General features: G+C 46.7%; 1 protein-coding gene across 4 annotated transcripts in view; it reads left to right on the forward strand.

Annotated features, from left to right (window-relative positions):
* usp6nl (USP6 N-terminal like) overlaps positions 1–10,610 on the forward strand; it is a 51,541-nt gene that overhangs the window by 19,134 nt on the left and 21,797 nt on the right. Inside the window, exon 1 of one of the 4 annotated variants that reach the window (XM_026326686.1) lies at positions 1,193–1,940. The exons of 2 other annotated variants lie outside the window; for them this stretch is intronic. In XM_026326686.1, coding sequence (XP_026182471.1) covers positions 1,871–1,940 — 70 coding nt within the window. In that variant the 5' untranslated portion in view covers positions 1,193–1,870. Of the gene's footprint in view, positions 1–1,192; positions 1,941–7,793; positions 8,016–10,610 lie in introns of those variants that run through there. One more of the 4 variants, XM_026326687.2, reaches the window with a different exon arrangement.

Below are 10,610 nucleotides of genomic sequence, written 5' to 3' on the forward strand. Positions count from 1 at the left end.
GAAATGAAGATGTAATTGAAGCTAATAAGAGAAGTGGAGAGTTGCCCTACGTTATTATGATGTGCATACAACACGAGGGCAGAGCTCGTATAATCAGATCTCGTGTAATAAAGGAATGAAGTCTCTGGTACACAGCAGAGGATTCTCCATCTTATCAGTCTGGATAGTCTATAATTGAGCCCTAAAGGTCTTCGGTCCTGAAACCAAGTGAGCAGGAATGTACCACTGAAGCTGGAAATTGAAGAAGATAGAGAGATTGTGGGTCCAAGTATTTGTTTGTAGCATCAACAGTCTCATTCTGAGTGCAAAGGTAAAAACACCAAGAGACACTGGCTGTGTCACTGTAATAAGTTTCATGTTGGCTTTTCGACACATCTGCCTCATTTCTGCTGTGGTCGGACGACCCTGCTCTTAAAGGCGATTTAGAGCAGAGCTGACCTCTGCAGCTTTAGTCTACATGGTTTTATGCCCAGTTAATTTACTGCTCCTGGTCAGGTTGGAGCCTCCCCTGATCTGACAGAATGGCCACAACAGGCAAAGAGAGTGAGCAAACCAAAAACACGACCTGAGCCAAGTGGTTGAAGAGCAGAGTCTGAACACACCTGATCCAGGTAATCAGCAGTGGGTGGGGCGGGGCTGGTTGGAAAACGAGCACGGTAATGGCTCTCGAGGACCATTTGGAGGATGATGATGAAACTTTCTTCATGTCTGTGGTCTTAAAAAAAAAAATCATCTGGTCTTACACAGAAAAGCAGCAACATTTTGGTTTATAGTAATAAAAGCTGAAACATCCAGAATTAGTCACCAGCACGAAAGGCTTTTAGAAATGTTCTCAAATTATAAGTCACAACCTCAGGTTCACTGCTAATTCAGCTTATGTCTGAAAGTCATGACTGCTGCTGGGCTCAAACATCACTATGATACATACAGTATAAACACAGGGAAAAGGGTGTGTGACCCAGACAGAGAGCAGCACAGTGAGGAGGAGGAGGAGATCAGAGCGTGGAGAGAGAGAGGGAGAGAGGGAGGGAGGGAGGGAGGGAGGGAGAGAGGGAGGGAGGGAGGGAGGGAAGGAGATGCTGTGAGTGGAAACGTGAATTTAATGACTGAGGAGAGCAGCCAGCGTTTGCAGGACTGAGGGAAGGAGAGGCTGATGGGTAAGAAACGGATGGAAAGGAGACGAGGGAGCTGGACAAGTGAGAGGCATCATCACCGGTGAACTGTGCATCCGCTGATCCACAGCAACCAGGTGGTTTGTCCAGTCCGCTGAAGCCACAGTGGGGGAAAAGAGGAGTGCTGTATTCTGCCGACCGCCAAACGAAGAGTGTGTGAGAGCACAACACACACATCGCATGTGAGATGAACACATCCAGAGAGTCGGTGCTGCCAGTAGTTTAGTTGAGATTTAGAGGCTGTTTCATGTGGACCAGATGCAGCATCTATCAGATAGTGTGTGTTTGCTGCTGCTGTACATCTGTGCCTGGATGTTCGGCTGCTGGGGAGGAAAAATCTGCAAAGATCATCTGAGGGCGTTTTAATGCTGGAGAGTTTGTAACCGATATGTTGAAGTCTGGAGAAAACATCTGGAGGAGAAGATTTACAGCAAAGGCTGTTTGAAGTCCTGGAGCAGCAGCCAGCTCTCAAACAACTCCGTCCAGGAACGAGCACCGGGTCTTAGGGCAGAAACGTGGTTCCCTTCAAGATCTGAAAACCAGCACCCCCCAGGAGCCGGGTGCCATGATGTGGATTAGAGGATGAGTCCTGACAAGGAGCCTGGGAGGCATGAGGTTTCGGAGGGTGAGAGGGCGAGAATGGGCTGCCCCTGCCCAGTGGCACCTTCAGCCGGCTCCACCGCTGCCTCCAGCTGAGGATGCAGGTCCTACAGATCGTCAAGGAGCTGGTGTCGCCGTCCAGACGCAGGGCAGAGGCCAGATTTGGAGGTGTGTGCACGTGCGGTACATTGCATTGTAATGACTCAGACCAGAGAATTGAAGTCGTCTGTGGGTGTTTGTTGCAGGGTCAGAACAATATCTGGGCTTTTATTAAAACTGGTTAATGGTCAGTGATGTAGTCCAAACACCAGGTTTGTTAGACCCCTTATAATGCATGAGGGACAAGAGGGACTCTCTCTGAATGGTCATAGAGGAAGGCAGGGGGGACATCAGAACCCACCACAGAGGATTTTATTGTTTCAGCCTATGAAACTGAAGTAACTCAATGAAAAGGGAGTTTACTTACTTTATCTTCTTCACACCCCTGACCAGGAGCTGCAGGAGGTGTGTGTGTTTTGTAAAGGACCAGAAAAAGGTTTCAGGGGAGCAGGTTTATGACCCACTTCAGCTGTCCAAAAACACTTAGTTTGAAGAAGAGTGGGCCTCCGAGGTGCACTCAGGCAGAGACACAGCAAACTGTGAAGTCTAAGGAAGCATGAGGGGACACAAATAGATAAATAACATTATTTGCTGTAGGCAAACAGAATATAAGGAAAGGAACAATCAGTGTACGGAGATAGAAAGTCAGCCAGCAGCTACAATACAGTATAATCATTGCCTTGTTTTTATCTGAGTGCATCCTGGAAGTCTCCCTAATTCCAGGCTCTGAACCTGGAGGCTTTGTTTTCAGTGTAATAATTACGTCCGCCTACAAAAGGAAACAAATCCTCCAACTAGAATATCCGTCTAACTACACTGAGGCAAAAACCTGTAGGCTGAGATGTTCTGACTTTTCCACTACCCACAGTTAGTTAATGTGGCTGGATGGAAGTGGTTCATTTAATAAGCTCATTGGTTTGAACTGAATGTCCTCGTGAACAAGGTGAGATGTCTCGTTGTGTCCGTATGGCACTTCTCTGTAATAGTTCTGTTGCTGTGGGATGTGTGTGTGTGTGTCTGTGTGTGTGTGTGTGTGTATGTCTGTGTGTGTGTGTGTGTGTGTGTGTGTGTGTGTGTGTGTGTGTGTGTGTCTGTGTGTGTGTGTGTGTATGTCTGTATGTGTGTGTGTGTGTGTGTGTGTGTGTTCTCTGGTGTCCGGTGAATAATGAAGCATGGTGCCCGGGGTAATGGGACACTCAGTGACCTCTGGCACTTTGTCCCGTGTCCCGATTGGCTCGGTCTGTGTGCGACAGCCTCGGTGTAAAGTTGCAACATGAGCGATGTTTTTCTTGTTCCTCATGGTGACTTCTCACTTCACTGCTCTTCAAATATAAAGAAAAGCAGCCTGTGTGTTTCCACAGGGCTGGTTAGCAGAAATCTAATAGGAAGTTGATGGGCAGGTAAATCGGTGCCTTCTGTAGGTTTCTTTTAAAATGTGTAATTAGGATGCTGGTGATAACTTATATTTTCTCTCTACCTTTATTTTCAGTAATTGCCGGTCGTGTTTGCAGCTAAATTTGTCTAGAGTGTATCTGGCTGAGCACGAGTTCTGTTTCATTTTGTCTGAGGCCAAAGTGTTTGTGCAACAGTAAAGATTCACTTGTTTTGCTTTTCTTCAGGTAGAACATGCTTTGTCTCCTGCCAGCTGGCTTTGATAATGGCTTTAATTTGTCACCTAATCCCACTAGTCCACTCACAGTGGAGCAATTAAACCACATAAGCAAGTTCTGCATCTTGGATTCCTTTAGGGAGCCAGTATCAGGGCTGGAAATTGCTTTAGTGTTGAACTATTGTTGGTGAACGGCAGATGAAGGCAGGTGGTGTGTTCAGGTGTTTTTATGTTAGTTGAACAGGAGCAGGTTTGTGTTTGTGTTTCACTGGGAGCCAGTTAACAGCTAAATAACCACTGAACCCACTGAACTGATGCTCTGACTCAGCTTCATGTTAATGGAGTCACCAACACTGTTGATCTGCAGAAATTGTGACGATTTCGTCATCAGTGTGACAGAGTGGGCAGGTGCTCAGATTCCTTTATATGTTGGTCAGGGACTTCTGCATCCAGCTACCTGCAGCTACCTGCAGCTACCTGCAGCTACCTGCAGCTACGTGCAGCTACCTGCAGCTACGTGCAGCTACCTGCAGCTACCTGCAGCTACCTGCAGCTACCTGCAGCTACCTGCAGCTACCTGCAGCTACCTGCAGCTACGTGCAGCTGAATTATGTTCATATGCAGATGTTTTGCAGCAGCACAGTGTGATTTGGGGTAAACACAGCAGTGATCTTATTCTATATCAAAATGTTCACCCTGAACGTCTCACTGTCACTGCACAGGTTAAACAAAATGCAGCCTGTAAATTAGTGCGATTAGTTAAATGCTATTTGAACACTGATGTTTATCACAAACTGGGACTGAAGTGCAGCTACCCATGGTGCCTTTACACACTGTTCAGTGTGTGTGTGTGTGTGTGTTAGACTTGATAAGTGTGTGATCAGCTCTGAAGACACTTAAAGTGCTGCAGAGACTTTTTGCTGCTTTATCGACTCCCCAGGAACGATTTGCACTTTCCATTTGGCTGTCGTTGTTATCTCTGTCCATCAGCCCTGCACTGGAATGCACCTTGGCTCTTTTCTTGGCTTGGATCAATGCAGGCAGATTTAAAGAGAGATCCAAGACACATATCTATACAGTCGCTGCTGTGCTGGGGCTGAAATGTGCAGATGTTGTTGTGAGGGGGTGAGATAGTGTTTCACCAAAGGACAAGGATGCAGGTATTTACCTGCAGGTTTTTCTGCCAGTTCCTGCACAAGCTGCTCAGTGAACCAAAAACCAGGTTCTAAAAGTGGAATAAAATCAAATTTATATGAAAATATTTTTTTGTCGTCAGTATAAGCTGTTGATGACCTTGGATGCAGTAATTCAGCTTGTTTTTTCTGGGACACGTGTCAAAGATTGAAAACCAGACCCTTCTTTGGTTCTCATCCTGCAGATCCCCCTCCAAAGGGGGGGCTGGATAAATGTGCGGTTGTGGTGCAGCAGGTAGTTAGCTGGCTGCCATCGCTGTGTGAGTGTCAGTGTGTTAATTGGTTTCAGGATCGTTTCATCATTTGCTTTGGTCTCTTTGTCTTTTGCAGCCTAAACAACAGGTGCCTTTGAGCAAAGCACAAATCACTCAGGTGTATTCTTGGACTCTCTGTGTGGGTGTGAAGCAGAAACTGCTGGAAAACGTCTGACATGTATATATTTTATTTAAAGAAATACCTGTCGGTGTAGATATTTGTGGCTCAGCTGCTGTAGCCTGCAGGAGCCCCCCCAGGCTCTAACCTTGGCCCTCAATTAAAGCTGTTTTTCCAGTCCACACTAGACCAGAATTACCCTGGGACCTCATTATGACTTGAGAATTCACCATCTTGTCTAAGTTTGGTTGGATTCATTCATGAAGGACAAACAAAATCTGTGCTTCAGCTTGATTTTGGATTTAAGGGTTATCCCTAGATACAGCTGAAATCCTCTGAGCCTAAAACACGGGAACTTGAAGATCCTCCTGGATTTGAACCTAAACTAAGATCACAGCAGTCGTTAATAATTTCCCCTGCAGCCTTCATATATTTCTGCCCAAAAGACAAAGGAAACCCAGACCCCTGACATCTTATTCATGTCAGAGTCAGAGAGTCTGTTTGAGGTCAAATGAGGCCACTGGGCCATTTTATATTAATGAATAGAAACTAGAAACTGTGCAGTTATTTTAAAAGACGAGGACAGGAGCTTTTCTCTGCAGCAGCATCTGTGCAGCATGTACAGTGGAGGAGGAGCTGAGCATCTTGGACTCCTCATAGGTCTCAAACCAGAAACTGCAGCCTGGTCAGCACCAGCAGCTCAGCGTCTCTGCATTATTCAGCAGCTTCTCGCTCTACGTCTCTGAGCTGCGGCATCTTAACACTGAAGTGCTCGTACTCAAGTGCTGCACACGAGGACGCTGCCCGGTGCTTTGCATAGCAACTCGTGAACCATCTGCAGGCATTTTGTTGCCGTGTAGGCTTGTCTGTGTGTTTAGGCGTGGACCGGAGCATGAAGAGAAAACCGGTTCATTAAAGAGGGACCAGCAGACAGTGCTGACATCCACACCAGAGCAGCCGGCCTTCATGGCACAGCAGAGTCTATTCTCAAGCTTTATCTGAACGTCTGTTTTAGAGTTTCCAGTGTCAGATTGAACAGAATCTACTGACCCCTGCCTGCTGCTTCTCACCTGGTCTTATTAAATTATACTTCTGACCCTCAAGCTTCATTAGGGAGCTCAGGCTGAAGCTTCTCTCTGGCTGCAGCAGGTTCAGCTGGAGGAGCAGATTAAACACAGACATGATGGCACACCTCAGGGTGGTTATCCTGGCACCTCTTTTATCTTTGTGCTGCCAGTCTCAACATAAACACACATCATGTTCACATCATGACGTGACCCGGCAGGAATGCCCGCCCGACTTGTCCCGTCTTGTTAATGACAAATTGATGATGGTCATGATGTTGGCACCGGTTCCTGTGATAACAGGCGCAGCAACACATTTGTTAACATGTAGTTAGTTGTTGGCTCTCTCTCAGCCGTGAGTTTGAAACCTTCCTCTGGACCACAGGAAGGGTTTGAGTCGTTTGGGGCTGAGCTGGTCAAGCTAACAGGCTGATGGTCTTCATGCAGCGCAGGAGTCAGAGCGGCCTTTAAAGTGGCTGCATGTTTGGATGCCAGAGAAAACTGAAAGGACTTCAGACTCCACTTTGTGAGGAAGTTGGACCCGTAGTGTTTTTGAGGAACAGTGGGTTTTGTCACCGTCATTGCTGCAGAGTCTAATCCGGTAACACATCTACAGGACTCATACAGTAAATGTGCTGCAGTTACAAAGGACTGCAAAGGTAAAAGAGCAGATGATTTAAGCAGAAGCTGCAGCTTTAAAAAGACTCCATGTCCCTGTGTCTGTGATCTGTCAATATTTGGTGTCTTTGAACAGGCTGCGTCTACTTATACTCCAGGCTGCTTCACTCTGCTATTGATTCATATTCGCCCTGTGGGAACGTGTGGTGTTGCTGTATAAAAATGTCAGATTCATTAAAGCCTCGACACAGAGCGAAGGCGTCACCAGAGCAACGGGACTCACATGGATCCTGTTCCGAGGCTTTTCTCTTGCTCACATGTGTAATTATGGTGGAGATTTTACTTTTATGGCACGAAACTGGTCAATTTTGAAGAAAGTGAAGCATGAAATATCAGCCGTTGGCATTTAAAGGCAGGTGTCTGCAAAAAGCCTTCGAACAGACACGTGGATTTAGTGGCGCTGCAATAAAATGGAGATTGAAAGCAGTAAAGTCAGGCCCCGTCTTCCCTCTGTGACCCTGGAGCTGCAGAAATGATAACAGCACTTCACTGTCATCCCCCAAACACAGATATTTCCTGTACCGATGCAGTGTGGAGATAGAGCCGCTGCCACAGCACGAGGCCCTTCACGGAACATCACGTCCACTTCATGATGAGGTTTTAATGGGAACTGTTTGTCATCTGCTGCCTTCAGCCGCTCGACGTCCACACGTTTCCTCTCAGACAGGAAGTTTCTTGAGAGCCTTTTTTCACATATATACGGAAATAATTTATTGGCTAAATAAATAATCACGTTGGCGTGATGATGGCGATGAAGGGTTCTCTGCTCTCTGGGTTTAGGAGTGCGTTTCTTTGTTTTGGCGATGGAGTGAACTGGGAGCTGATCTGACAAGTTGCTTCATAGTTTTGTGACATTTGAGAAAACGTTCATGCGTCGTCTGCAAACAGGACGTGCCTCTGTCCCTTTTCTCTGATGTGCTGAAAAGAGCCCGTTGTCGTCTCTGGGTGGGGAATGTTGTGAGTGGGACTGGCTCGCTGCTGGTTTCAGTCTGACTCTCTCTGTGCGTTAGAGTTGCGGTGACAAACAGCTGCACGGTGACAGATCTCACTTCTCTCCGTCTTTCGCTCCTGGTTCCTCCATGCGTGGCGCCGAGCAGCAGTGGGTAGAGACAGTGATGGGATGAGGTAGTTCAGCTTCTCTCTGGTGTGTTGGACCCGGTTGAACTGTGACCGATGCGGACTAAGGCTCTGACTCGACTGGAAAATCCACAGGATTTCTTGAAAAGAGGTAAAAGATAAAAACGTTGTGTCCGGTTGGTGTTTTACTTTGACAGCACAGACGATGCTGCTTGTTTGTGTCTGTTCTAAACTCAGTGACTTGGTTCTGGCTGTTTAATGTGATTTAAATGGGTTTGTGTTACTTCAGTGTATCAGGGGAGGACTGACTCCAAAATCATCACTATAATGCAGTGAAATTGACTTTGTCACTGCGTCTTGGACCTTCTTTACTAACCTGGAGGTTAAATGTTGTTGCACAGTTTCATAAATGTGTGAAACTGAACCGTGGCTCGTCACAGCTGGAGGAAGTGACTGTGCAGGTTGTTGAGTCTGAATGAATCCAGATGATCCCTCCAACAACACACAGAACAGGTGTGTGTGTGTGTGTGTGTGTGTGTGTGCGTGCGTGTGTGTGTGCGTGCGTGTGTGTGTGTGCGTGCGTGCGTGTGTGTGTGTGTGTGGTCCCACCAGTGACAGAAACAACTTACCCAGCTCTGCAGTTACTGCGCTCAGTGTGTAGATGTCAGTGTGTAGATGCTGTGTGGCTGAGGTCAGTGCAGCTCTGTGCACGGATGATGTCACACACACACTCAACAGTAGCGTGTTGTGTGCGTCTGAAGGTCACGCCCTGATGTTACATGCTAATGCTGGATGATGATGATGATGATGATGATGATGCACTGTGGAAACATCAGCTGATCACCACACTTTTCATTCAGGTCTCAGCAACAGCTTGTTCCTCTGCTGCCTCAGGACAAACCTCACACAGTGTGTGTGTGTGTGTGTGTGTGTGTGTGTGTGTGTGTGTGTGTGTGTGTGTGTGTGTGTGTGTGTGTGTGTGTGTGTGTGTGTGTGTGCGTGCGTGTGTGCGTGTGTGTGTGTGTGTGTGTGTGTGTGTGTAGGCATAATTGTAGTGCTGGGCGGCTGTTGTGTCTATAAACGTATGTCAAATCATCCTGATCTGACTTTGTTCCACCAACAGGATCCAACGAGGTGGAAAAACAATGTGGAGCTGAATTATTCGTCCAGCACGTCGTGATCAGGTTGAGTCTGTTGTTGTTGTTGCTGAGCGTCAGTCGCGTTGCTCAGGTTCGGGTCGTGAACAGACAGATGACTGTTTTGGAGGCAGAGTAATAACATGGAATAGTGACATGTCTGCAGTCGCCTCGTGTGTTTGTTGTGAAGTGCTGGCGTCATTCGGTTCAGCCGCTCCTTATGGAAAGGTGCTGTTTGCAGCGACCGTGTGTGTTAACAGGCTGCACTCAGTGTAGTTGGTGCTTCCTAAATCAAATCCAGTTTTAATAGAAACATTTAAAAAACAAACTTCAGTGAAAATCTGTCGTATTCAATTATTCCTGGTTTATTTTCTGCTCACAATGTGCTTTCAGTTTTTACAGACCACAAACATACAAAGCCGAGACATTCATTGTTTTGAGTGTAGTCAAAATATATGCAGCAAATATTACTGATATTATATATATGAGCCATCGATTTAAACACCAAACTGGCAAAAAGCTGAACAGTCACAAAAAATCTGCAGTAAAACCTGCAGCTCAGGCCGTTTGTGTCTGTTGCATGTGGGTTTTCTATGTTTGGTGAGCAGCTGCAGCTAAACCGAGTGACGCCTTCAGTGCAAGAACAAAAGATGGGAAATGAGTTCCTGTGTCATCAACCTCTCCACCATCATTACTGATATCATTGGTGTTTGTCTGTGTGTGTAGAGAATGAGCAGGAGATGCACCAAGAGTAGTTGGAAGAACAGAGGGGCTGAGGGGGGGCACAGGAATCCACAGAGACTGTGATTCTTGTCTTGTTGTTGGTTTGGGGATTAAAACTAATTCACAAAAATGTCCCAGTCTTGCAGTAAAACTGAACCCCTTGAGTCCAGTGACAGGTCCTCTTTAGGGAAACCTCAGACCTGCTGAGATAAAACCCACTGGAGGGTTTTTCTGCAATAGGCCCACTGAACCCACTCCAAGTCCTGTGAGACCCCACAGAGAGGGACAAACACCCAGCTCCAGTCGCAGTCAGGGGTCTCATAGCACTGAGCTTCAGTCAGGCCAGTGTGTTGCTAACATGTCAGTGAGGGGTCAGAGTTAAAGCCTCAGTGCAAAGAAAAGGCCCGATCCCATTTCCTCTCACTGTGGGAACCGCGGGGCCTCATGGGGCAGTTTTCCCAGCAGAAAAAGGCTTTACTGTATTTGTTTACTCGTCTCGTTGTGTGTGGACGACTTTGGATCCAAGCTGCTGACAGCTGGTGCAGCGTTAGAGAACGTCATTCATATTCTCCCTGTACTAGCAAAGGTTACTAGTGTTTAACAGTGTTGGCGTCTGATATTTAGTTCCAGGATGTTTGTGTTTGTCCACGTGTTGTGTTGTGTTGTGTTGTGTTGTGTTGTGTTGTGTTGTGTTGTGTTGTGTTGTGTAGCTGGTAACCTGCTCTGGTATGATTGATTATACGCCTCCATCACTACACACACACACTTAATGTGAGTGTGTAGCAGCTTTGTTGATGCACATCTGATGTTTGGATCCTCTCACGGTCGGCTGAATCAGGAAGTGTGTATTTGTGTGTGTGTGTGTATGTGTGTGTTATTGGTGTGAA

Source organism: Mastacembelus armatus, chromosome 23, assembly GCF_900324485.2.
Source record: "Mastacembelus armatus chromosome 23, fMasArm1.2, whole genome shotgun sequence".
Lineage (NCBI taxonomy): Eukaryota > Metazoa > Chordata > Actinopteri > Synbranchiformes > Mastacembelidae > Mastacembelus > Mastacembelus armatus.